At 37.9% G+C, this 12,113-nt stretch overlaps 2 protein-coding genes across 2 annotated transcripts in view; both read left to right on the top strand.

Annotated features, from left to right (window-relative positions):
• Positions 1-12,113, top strand: part of LOC115726807 (flavonoid 3'-monooxygenase CYP75B137-like) — a 77,317-nt gene that overhangs the window by 39,561 nt on the left and 25,643 nt on the right. The window lies entirely within an intron of this gene.
• LOC115726619 (peroxidase 21-like) lies at positions 8,281-11,384 on the top strand. The gene is made up of 5 exons (XM_030656577.2): positions 8,281-8,361; positions 9,574-9,722; positions 9,854-10,048; positions 10,285-10,450; positions 10,791-11,384. Exons 1-5 carry the CDS (start codon positions 8,289-8,291, stop codon positions 11,195-11,197), a joined length of 990 nt encoding a protein of 329 aa, XP_030512437.1. The 5' UTR covers positions 8,281-8,288; the 3' UTR covers positions 11,198-11,384.

Consider the following 12,113-nt stretch of genomic DNA (forward strand, 5'->3'; position numbering starts at 1 on the left):
ATTGGAGCATACGTGCCTAGTGGCACCTGTGTTAATCCACCATTCCTTCAGATTAGACCCAACCAAGTTCACTTCAGAAACCATTGCAGAGAGGTTTATGTCTGACATGTCTTGAGCGATGTCATTCACCATATTTGTCTCATAATTCTTCTTCTTCGGAAATTTGTAATCCACAGATTTATGACCCATCTTTCCACGGTTGAAGCATTTTCCTCGAAACTTGTTCTTGGAAACTCCTCCTTTTGGTCCCAACTTTGGCTTGGCAATCTTCTTGTTCTTGTGGCCTTGCCTATGCTCTACAACATTTGCCTTAGCAGTAGTAGGATTGAACCTTTTGCGTTCGGAACCTCTGTTGTCTTCTTTGATTTGAAGTCTAACAATCAGCTCCTCTAGGTTCATTTCCTTTCGCTTGTGCTTGAGGTACTTCTTGAAATCCTTCCATCCAGGAGGTAGCTTCTCAATAATAGAAGCTACTTGGAAGGTTTCAGTCAAGATCATTCCTTCAGCCTGAATCTCATGCAAGATCACTTGAATTTCTTGCACTTCATCGATCACGATCTTAGAATCCACCATCTTATAATCAAGGAATCAACCAACAACAAATTTCTTTGCTCCGGCATCCTCTGTTTTATATTTCCGGCCCAAGGATTCCCATAACTCCTTTACTATTTTTATTGCACAATAGACTTTGTACAATGAGTCATGTAAACCGTTCATGACATAGTTTCTACATAGGAAATCAGAGTGCTTCCAGGCCTCAACAGTGCTAAAGGCTTGCTTATCCGTTTGTCCCTCGGATAGCTTAGGAGCTTCCTCAGTCAAGAATCTCGCAAGATTCAAGGTGGGAAAAGTACACTAGAAGTGCTATAACTTTTGTACGGCGTTCACTTAAGTGCCATAACTTTCAAAACTTTCACTTAAGTGTCATAACTTTCAAAAATCATTAACTTGAGTGCCATATTGACGTGGTAGCCGGAAAAGCTGACGTGGCACGCCGGAAAAGTTACTATAGCAAGTTGGAAAAGTTATCGTAGACGCCGGAAAGCTAACGTGGCATGCCGGAAAAGTTACTATAGCACTCAAGTGAACGATTTTTGAAAGTTATGGCACTTAAGTGAACGTTTTGAAAGTTATGGCACTTAAGTGAACGTTTTGAAAGTTATGGCACTCAAATGAACGCCGTACACAAGTTATGGCATTTTTAGTGTATTTTTCCCATTCAAGGTTGTTAAGTAAAACAGCATCTTTTGCTGCCACCTTTTAAAGTTTGATCCGTTGAACTTTTCGGGTTTCTCGCCATGGTGGACAGAAACCGTAGCGGGGGCAAAGGATGATTCAAGCGGTTGGACAACTAAGGCAAAGACAGAGCCTTGGTTGATGTTGTCAGCAAGCACATCAACAACTTCGTTTTTAGTAGCCATTTGAATTTTAAGTACCGAGTCTATTTTAAGATTGAAGCAAAATTCAATATGGCTCTACTATAATCGTTATAAACAATATACAAACCGATAATCGCAGTAAACTTGAAATTATAAAAGTACAATCACAAAACCGAAAGAAATGGAATTGCAATAATAGTATCGAAAAGAAATGGAATGGATACAAATAATACCGAGGCTTGTGCTTGACACAGTTTCCTTAAAACAGATTCGTCCCCTCTAGTATGTGCTTGAGGTTTCGTGAACGTCTATCTCCAGGATGAAGCGTTTGGCAGCGAAGAAGCAAGCACAGCACTTCAAAGCTTTCGGCGAAAACAATGCAAATGCTCGGAATAGAAAGAGAGGGAGAAGATTTTCCGATGCGTCAAAATTAGAATGGGAAGCCATCTACTTCTAGGGTAAGTGTGGGGGGGGGCGTTTCGGAAAAGAATAATAATTAATCATTGTAATATTGATTTCGTAACAGCAATGTCATTAATTTGCCGTTATAATATTGATTTCATAATAGCAATGCCATTAATCTGCCATTATAATATTGATTTCGGCAATCGTTACAAAAAACCTTGTAATAGTTTGAGTTGGAAAAATAAACCAAAAGGCAAAATTAGACTTTTCGCGAGGCCTACCTCTTGGTCCCGCATTCGTGTGCTCGAGCCTAATTTTCAGCTCGTTGGGCCTCTGTCGGGGCCTGGGATTTACACCCCCTGCACCTGCGTGTGAGGCATAGTGCTTGTGCTATGATAGTTACCACTCCAAAGAAGGGTAACTATCTATAATGCACTCTGAAGCCTTCCTTTTTTTCAATATGTAATTAGTGTCTTTCACTTTCCCACTTCCAACTCAAGAGTGTTCTTTGAGCATCAATTTCTCATTCATTCACCCTTCAATTTGTCTCATACTTCCAAGAGTTTCAAGCTTGCAATCTCCTTCTTCATAGTGGATTTACCGATCGACTACGATAATGTTGTAAAGTGGAGACGACACTCGTCCACTTTCTCCTTTGACCAAGTGCAGCTGCGGTTGAAGCCCATCAAGCTTTACAATGGCCAGTCGATAACAAAATTAAGTAAAGAACATTAAAAAAAACTCAGCACTCAACGAGATTAAATGTTATTTGATGATTACACTAATATCAACATAAAAAATTCCCTTAAATTCGGAAAACTTATTGCAAGAAAAGAGTTACGTAATTTATTACGTAGAAAAAAGTAATTTAAGGCAATTAGAAAGTTGCAATTTAATTATTAAAATCAACCTATATTAAGCAAAGTTTCAAGTAGAATAAGAAATCAGTGATTTCGGAATTGATTTAGAATAAGAAATCTACTTCTAGGGTAAGTGTTTGGGGGGGCGTTTGTAAAAGAATAATAATGGCTAATTAAATCTATCATTGTAATATTGATTTCGTAATAATAATGGCTAATTAAATCTATCATTGTAATATTGATTTCGTAACAACAATGTCATTAATATGCCGTTATAATATTGATTTCATAATAGCAATGCCATTAATCTGCCATTATAATATTGATTTCGGCAACTGTTACAAAAAAAACTTGTAATAGTTTGAGTTGGAAAAATAAACCAAAAGGCAAAATTGGACTTTTCGCGAGGCCTACCTCTTGGTCCTACATTCGTGTGCTCGGGCCCAATTTTCAACTCGTCGGGCCTCTGTCGGGGCTTGGGATTTACATCCCCCGCACCTGCGCGCAAGGCATAGTGCTTGTGCTATGATAGTTACAACTTCAAATAAGGGTAACTATCTATAAAGCACTCTGAAGCCTTCTTTTTTTTCAATGTGTGATTAGTGTCTTTCACTTTCCCACTTCCAACTCAAGAGTGTTCTTTGAGCATCAATTTCTCATTCATTCACCCTTCAATTTGTCCCATACTTCCAACAGTTTCAAGCTTGCAATCTCCTTCATAGTGGATTTACCGACTGACTCTGATAATGTTGTAAAGTGGAGACGACACTCGTCCACTTTCTCCTTTGACCAAGTGCAGCTGCAGTTGAAGCCCATCAAGCTTTACAATGGCCAGTCGATAACAAAATTAAGTAAAGAACATTAAAAAACTCAGCACTCAACGAGATTAAATGTTATTTGATGATTACGCTAATATCAACATAAAAAATTCCCTTAAATTCGGAAAACTTATTGCAAGAAAAGAGTTACGTAATTTATTACGTAGAAAAAAGTAATTTAAGGCAATTAGAAAGTTGCAATTTAATTATTAAAATCAACCTATATTAAGCAAAGTTTCAAGTAGAATAAGAAATCAGCGAAATTGTCCAAAAAGTCCTAAGCTTATTATACTTTTGTCTATTTAATCCTGAACCTTTTAATTTTACCAATTAATTACTAAACATTTTCACATAGTACAAATTGAGTCTATCTGGCCAATTTTGGCTAAAAATCACCGAGGTGAATGCCGGTGTCCTACGCGACATGAGCGACGCTCACATAGATAGTTTTTATTAATATTTTAATATTTTCTTAAATTTTTATCAATTTTATTTTTTTATTTTTTTTTCTTTTCTCGGTGGCTGTCGTGAGTCATTGGGCCCTCGCGAGTGCCATGGCATCTCGCCCCATGGCCGGTGAGGGCCAACAACCCTTGTTGATCACTAATAATAGAAAAGAAAAAAAAGAAAATTAGAGAAAAGTATAACAAAAATTCAAAATATATTATTAACATATTTCACGTCAATGCCGGTCGTGCCACGTCAATCATTTCAGGCCAAATTGGCCCGATGGACTCAACTAGTAAAAAATGAAAATGTTGAGGACTCAATTTGCAAATTAAAAGATCTAGGATTGAATTGGCAAAAGTGCTATAGGTTGAGGATTTTTTGGACAATTTTTCCTAAGAAAATCAATAATGTTCAGTGATCAAATATTTCAACTACTTGTTAAATAACTCTTTATTTCTACTTTCATCAATTAAAATTCACTGGTTAAATTCTCAATACCTAATTTTCAACTTCATCCAATGAGCCTTCAGTCAATAGATTATTCATTGTACTCTAATAGTGGGGTATAATCTGCCCCACCCACTATCTTCTTCCACAAACAATATGGAGCCAAAAAGGCAATATCTAGGAAGGAGGAAAAATGAATTTCTAGACGCAATGAAACGTTTCGACAGTGGGAGCGTTGGCTAGGCGCACCAAGGAGCCATGGACATCATTCAGAGAGATCGTCCAAGGAGAGTCCAAATTCGCCAACAGTTTTCATTTAAAATTTTAAGACGAGGGGCTAACTAGAATATATTAATTGCTCTATCTTGCATCACATATTAGTCATGTGGAAATTTTTTTACCTAACACCCTGACACTTGCACTTTAATTTTATTTTTTGTTTCACTGGTGAACCTCCTAGATGAGGTGCCCTCCCCCTAAATTCAAATATCCTTCCACAAAAATATTATCTCTAATCTAGTGTGCACGTCACTGAGTAGTTTGGCAAGAGACAAAAGTCTTCCCTTCTAACTTCTCATTAATCGCTTTGGCCCAAGCAACTCGAAAAAAACGCATTATCCACCACCCCAGTACAAGAGTCATATCCAATATACCTTCTTTATGATATTCCCCGAACTATCTACACAAGTTGGACCTGACCAATCTAATCACTCATTGACTTTGATACCACTTGTTGAGAATTTACAACCAGAATCCAAACACCTCATCAAAGGAGAGACCAAGCTCGAGCCCGACCTTCATTGAAAGTTTAGTATAATTTCATTATAATTTAATTACAATATGTTCACTGCTCTAAGTTATAACATAGATCTAACGTGCGATTTGTTTCGCCTAAACAAATCGCACGGGCACCTCAATTGCGAGGTTTATGATGCGCCTATTATAGGTAGTTAAACTTGCTTGTTTTTCGTCAGAAACGACATTCTAGTGACACTAATGGACGATCTCGACCCCCAAAAAAATATCACGGATGATCATGTTGTCTTGACTTGTAATCAAAGTAATTCTCAGCCAATCATGATCGCGCAACTTAAAGAAAAAGTAAAGCATATATAGGTGTTGTTGCACAATTAATTCACCCAATTCACCATAATAGCGAGATTAACAGAGAAACGAATTGCAAATAGAGAAATGAAACAGCAGGATTTAGGTGGTTCGATCTAAAGCACTGAGATGTGCGTCTACGAGAGAGACACATCTGTTATTGCATGACGTGACTCATGAAAATCTGTTTGAAATGAATTTTATTTATTATTTCCAGCAGTTGAGAATTTATTATTGCTTAATATATTTAGGTAATGTGTCTTCTATGTCTTCCAAGCCATTTGTTATGCTAGAAACTAAGGAAAATTTAAGGTGTTTTTTTTATTTTATTTTATGTCAGAATGGAATAATTACGGCGTCAATGCTCTGTTTTTCTCATGTTTTATATTTATAGAATCATTTTTCGGAAAACGAAAATATTTCTAGTTAGCATGTTTAGTGTGACAAAGATACTCGATAACAAAACTTGTATAATAAGGAATACTTGGACTAAGGGTAACTTTGTTTGACATTAAAGATTGTTGCGTCTTTGCGAGAAAGGTGCAAGATTTTTCCGTGATTTTAAATTAGAAGTGCTTTTAGAATTGCCCCATTCTGCTAAGGAATGACGTGATCTTCCATATTAGAGACTTAGCAATCCTTTCCCAGTAACCAAGCGAATCAAGTGGGAAAAAGTTCTATTCACTAGTGGTGTCAATAAAAACAAAACTGAACTGAACCATTAGGGCATAAATTTCAACTGAACCGAATCTTGCCTTGAATCAAATATGAACTAAACCAGAAATCCAGTTTGGTTTGGTTTGATTTTCGGTCTTTTTTCTGATTTTTTTTTTATTTTTATGTTTCTGTCTTTTCTTTTCTTTTTGGTTCAAATCCGGCGAAGCAGCTGGCCATTGGCTAAGGGTCGACAACCACGGCCTCGGCGAGGGGCCGCGACCTCTCACCCACAGTCGGTGGCCCAACCAGCCCTTTGCCCTAAAATAGAAAAAAAAGATAAAAGAACAAAACAAAACAAAACAGAAAAATAAAAAAGAATGGTTATTTTAAAAAAATTTAATGCGTCTTAGTTAACCGAACTAGAAAAAAGAATCGTCTACATCGGTGCTAGTCGACGTCCACGTTAGCGCCGACAAGCCAAAGTTGATTGGAAGGATTGAATTGGCACCATGCAAAAAAATTAGGACTAAACTAGCACAATTGTAATAGGTTTAACATTTTTTTGGTAATTTTTCTTAGATTTGTATATGCTTCATTTTCTAATAGCTCCCTAAGTTTTAGCAGTTCCTACTCCACTTGTAATTTAAATAATAATGAGTCGTGCTTTTTCCACTCCCATCATGGCTAAAACACTCCCAATGCAAGTGTTTTCACAATATTAACCCTTATCGATCTCATCTTTTTTTAAGCATCCTTTTTGTTTGATTATGGGGTCACATTTTTTTTCTTCTATCTTTTCTCATGGGTCCCATTTTCCTCCTTTCTTTTTACTTCTCTCCGTCCCGTTAATCCGACCATGGTTCAAACCTCGGTAGTTCCGTAAAAAAAAAAAAAGAACACTCTCCTTTGTGGTCTGCCTCCGTCGGTTGTCGTCTAGGCCATGTCGCACTCATTGGTTTTTGAATCTTTAACCAAAGTTTGATACCCAAGAGCCCTATTAACCTAAAGGCTATTGCACTGAACTTCTTAACTGCGATCAGAGCATGGGGATTTGAACAAATGATAAACAACGGAGCCTCCTCATCGACCAAGGGCTTGGACATAAGGGTTGAGTTCACAATCACCTCTCAATCGCCTGTGATGGTGGCTCGGCGACCGAGATTTGCACGAAAGAAAGAGATACCACATTTGCAAGGAGGGCCAAATCTTGGCCGGTCTAGAGGATTGTCGTTCTTGAAGGTGGACGTAAACAACTTAATGATTATAGGGACGAATTTAAGCCATGGATTTGGAGGTGGGTAGGTAATGGCGAATCGGCAATAAGGACCAAGAAGATGAAGGCGGAGAAGAATACATTGCTGATGAGATTGATGACGACTTAGGCAAGCAATTTAGCTTCTGGATTTGAATCTTCAATGGGGGTTCTTCTTGTCTTCGTGATCAATCAATCAAAATGTTTGATGCAAAATGGGAAAAAGAATAACAAGGAGTGAAAGGGATGGAATGAGGGTGAAGAAGGAAGAGACATGTGATGGGTTTTTTCACTTAGAATAGTTTTGAATTGAAGAAGTGGATATGGAAGAGGACTAGTTGGATAAGAAATAGGTTTCTGCAAATCTAGGCTTCAACTACGTCAATTGCTTATGTCAATGACAAAGTTTTCTTTTGTGTCGGTGATGAACATGTTTCTTTGTTTTGTCGAATCCGGAGATGAACGTTGTGTATCAAAAACTTGTCTATTATTGGCATGAGAGGGGTTTTTTAGAAAGAGATAACAAAGAAATAAATGATAAGAAGGAAAGTGGCATAACAAAGAGAAAGAAGAAAAGCAAATGAAGAATGTTTAAAAAAAAGTGGTCCCCACAAAGGTTAATATTGTCAAAGGAATGTGCTAAGGAGTGTTTTAGCCATAGTAGGAGTGGAAAAAGCACCATCCATAAAAATTATGATAGCAGTAATAATAATGGACTTGTGCTAATTTTGTCTTTGTTTTGAATATTTTCAGTTTTCCCACTTCTGGGTGGGGCGGCCTCGTGCGTGGGTGGGGATAGCAGAAAGGTCATAGATAATTGATTAGAGATCTCTCAGTTTAATCCTGCAGAGCTCTTCTATTTAAAGGCTTCAAGAGATTCTTTACCACTTCGACCAAAGCAAGATAAAGCCAAAGAATGGCCACCAGAAGCTTCCGTCATTGCAGCTCAAGCTTTGTCCTTCTGTTATTGCTCCTCCAGCTTCCCTCGGGTACACACAAACATTTTCCGTGTTCGCTTTATGGTTGGTCTGTTCATGTTTAATTATTGTTAGCATCGAATGAGTATTTCCTAGACTCGATCTGTCACATCAGATCAATCATGTATTAAAGTGAACTAAATATGTGCTTTAACGTAAGCATATGTAATTTGATTTTTTTATTGCTATTTTTTGAGAGACATCGAATGACGTATCGTAAATAATGAATTGGATTTTAGGAGGAAGAGCCCTAAAGTATCAAATGTTACCGATATTATCGAGCAATATATTATCTTCTTTCATGATCCATACATAGAAGGTAGGGCAATATCGCTCTCCAACAAACTTCTAAAATTGGCGAGCTATAAATTGAAAGTATATCACCCACATGCAAATTTAATCAACATAAAATGCGAGTGATGTCCGTGCATGAGACCCACCAATCAGAGACATGTTTGGAAGAAGTTTCCTTCCAAAGATTGGACGAAAACATGACCCTAGAAATTATCAAAGTAATTGATATCAACAATTCTATTTATATTTCCAAAAATATAAAATAAATTTCCTTCAAGGAATAGGTTTGTTTTTTAAGAACACTAGGTGGATCGGGGGCAAGTCAGCACATGAACATAGGGATCTCAAATAGGACTCGTATGATTTTAGAAGCTGATCACCCCATTGCTTTCTTGTGGGTTACAAATGATGGTGATGTTTATGGTCGTGCACTAACTGAGAATTGCTCATAACCTAAAAGATAAAAAGGAAAAGGACTGTAATCTTAGACTCCGTTTGTTTTGCGAAATGAATGATTTGGAAATATTTTCCTAAAAATAATCATTGGGACCGCTTATAAAAATAATAAACAAAAAATATTTTTACCGTCAACGATAATATTTAGACATACATGACTGTCGATGATGAAAGTTTTCTTCATTAATTGATTGATTTATGTGATATAAGCGATCATTTTTAGAAAAATATATTCCAAATCACTCATTTTCAGCGAAACAAACGGAGCATTATATAAAAATAACAATCTTAATCTCAACAAAATTGTTAACATTTATCTGTCGCGTGCCTATCAAAGAAAGTCGTTTGTGGATCGATTTTTCGTCCATGAAATAATGAGTAAAATTCCTTCAATTGAAGCAAGTTTTTGCCTTTATATATCACACTCCAACGAGAATACCTTTGTTTTTCTCACTTCACTAATTACGAACATAGGTTCTGGTGAACTCCAGTCGAACTACTATGCTGAGAGCTGTCCGAACGCAGAAGAAATCATCAACCAAGAAGTCGCCAACCTCTATGATGAACATGGCAATACCGCCATCTCCTGGATTCGCAATCTCTTTCATGACTGCATGGTCCAAGTACGTATATCGTTGCACATGTCCATGCACACACACAGGCACTTACTTCCGTGCATATATTTTCCCCAAATTTGTGGTGTAGCATGCCGAATTTTCTATCTATCTCTGAACTCTTGTGAGGAAATCGCTAGTCCTGCGATGCCTCACTTCTGCTAGAATCGAAGCGTGGAAAGGGGATCGTGTCGGAGCAGTCATCTTCAAGGAGCATCGGGATGAGGAACTTCAAGTACGTGACGAAAATCAAGGAGGCTCTTGAGAAGGAATGCCCCACGACGGTTTCTTGCGCTGACATCATTGCTCTCTCGGCAAGAGATGGCATCGTTCTTGTACGTGATTCGATAATTCACTTTCATGCCATGTTTTTCTGCACGGCTTGTGCGAAAATATCAAGTCTGTAAAAAGACCAATCTTTCCGAAACTTTTACACTAAAATGATCTCAAAATCCATACCTGTAAGCTCCTCAGTTCCCCGCCAGAACTTGGGAATCATCAGTGTCTGTGAAAGTAGCTTGATTTCCATAATGCATATATGTTTGTGTTATACATACGTTGGTTTGTACAGTTAGGAGGACCCCGCATCGAAATGAGAAGTGGAAGGAGAGATGGCAAAGAAAGTTACGCGAGTGTGGTGGAAGAATTCATTCCCAACCATAACGATTCAATGACGTTGGTGCTTTCTTGTTTTGAATCTGCTGGCATCGATGTAGAAGGAACAGTCGCTCTCCTAGGTAAGTGTTTGATATAGTTCACCAAGTTCATGTGTCTTTGAACATGTCTTGTCCATGTGTGGTTAATTAATTGGATCCCGGTATGCAGACAATATTGGTGTTACGTAATGCAAAGATTACTTCATGCATCATTTGATAAACTCCTATGGTGTATATAGGTTAGGGTTTATCTTGTTCATCGTTCTTAAGACATGGTTCCTATCCAATGTCGAAGTGAACTGTGGTGTTAAAGATATAAGCTGTTACTCTCTTTGACAGAAAAATTCAAATTTTCAGCAATAGAACTTTTGCCTTGTAGTTTATTATGCTTATCATTAATTAGCATTGATTCACTGACCAGGAGCTCATTCAGTTGGTCGAGTTCATTGTGTCAACCTATACGATAGACTTTATCCGACTGTGGATCCAACCTTAGACATGGACTATGCCGAATACCTAAAAGGCCGGTGCCCAATGCCGGACCCGAATCCGAAGAAAGTGCGGTATGCGAGGAACGATAGAGAGACTCCGATGCTGCTGGACAACATGTACTACAAGCACTTGGTGGCTCACAAGGGACTGTTGCTAGTAGATCAGCAGTTGGCTTCAAATCCAATTACTGCTCCCTTTGTGCAGAGAATGGCCTCTGACAACAGCTACTTCCAGGACCAGTTTGCAAGGGCCTTGCTCACGTTGTCCGAGAATAGTCCTCTTACAGGAGATGATGGAGAAATTAGGAAGGACTGCAGGTATATTAATGCAGACTAAAGGGACTTTCATGGGTGCGTTTCCAAGGATTGAGTCTAGATGACTTGGGTCCTTTCATGCTTGAGAATAGTACAAACATACATTTTAAAAGTATGTCTGTCTATGTTCCTCTTTCCATTTTGGCACGGAACAAATTTCAGTGCATCATACTTTTTTGATATGATTAGGTGTTAAAATCATGAAATTGACGCTTTGTTGGTCAAGTAACTGACACTGACAGTAATATACAGACAACCACTAGCAATTTACTGATATTAAATGCAACAGTGAGTGATCCACTTTATCGATAAATAAATCACTCAAAACTATAACTTGGTTGGGAAATTAGTAGGTAATAAAGTTATCAACATTATGAGGACTTCACCAACTTTAACAATCAATTTTTTTTTTTTTTTGGTCGGACGATTGAATGATTAGGAGTAGATGGAAAGGATTCAATCGACTTACGAAGTACAAAGAAAGGTAAGGTGACACGTACATTTGGACAATTAACATGGTCAATGTTTTTGGAAAGGGGCGCGATTTGGGCTGACTAAGCCCATAAATATAGAAGAAGAAGAAGAAGCAGCAGCCTGATGAAGGCCAATCCCATCCAAACGAATGGTCTTTCGGGGAAAAACCTTAAAACAGAATCCAATGGCCAAAAATATCGGAGAGCAAAAGACTCTCTCTCTCTCTCTCTCTCTGGTTTTTGGAATGGCAACATGGCTGCGTATGACATCGCATGTACAATGCGTGAGAATGCGTTTGTCCGTGTACAAACATTTCTGAATGTATCTAAACGAATCGTGTTAATACGAAAAGCATGTTGATCCTGTGTCTAGTTGCACCATTAACGGATTAGAAAGATGAATCATATAGGATAGAAGAAGTAAATGACTTTTAGCATCCCTTGCCTCTTTAGTAAGCTCAGCAT

Source organism: Rhodamnia argentea, chromosome 9 (genome assembly GCF_020921035.1).
Source record: "Rhodamnia argentea isolate NSW1041297 chromosome 9, ASM2092103v1, whole genome shotgun sequence".
Classification (NCBI taxonomy): domain Eukaryota; kingdom Viridiplantae; phylum Streptophyta; class Magnoliopsida; order Myrtales; family Myrtaceae; genus Rhodamnia; species Rhodamnia argentea.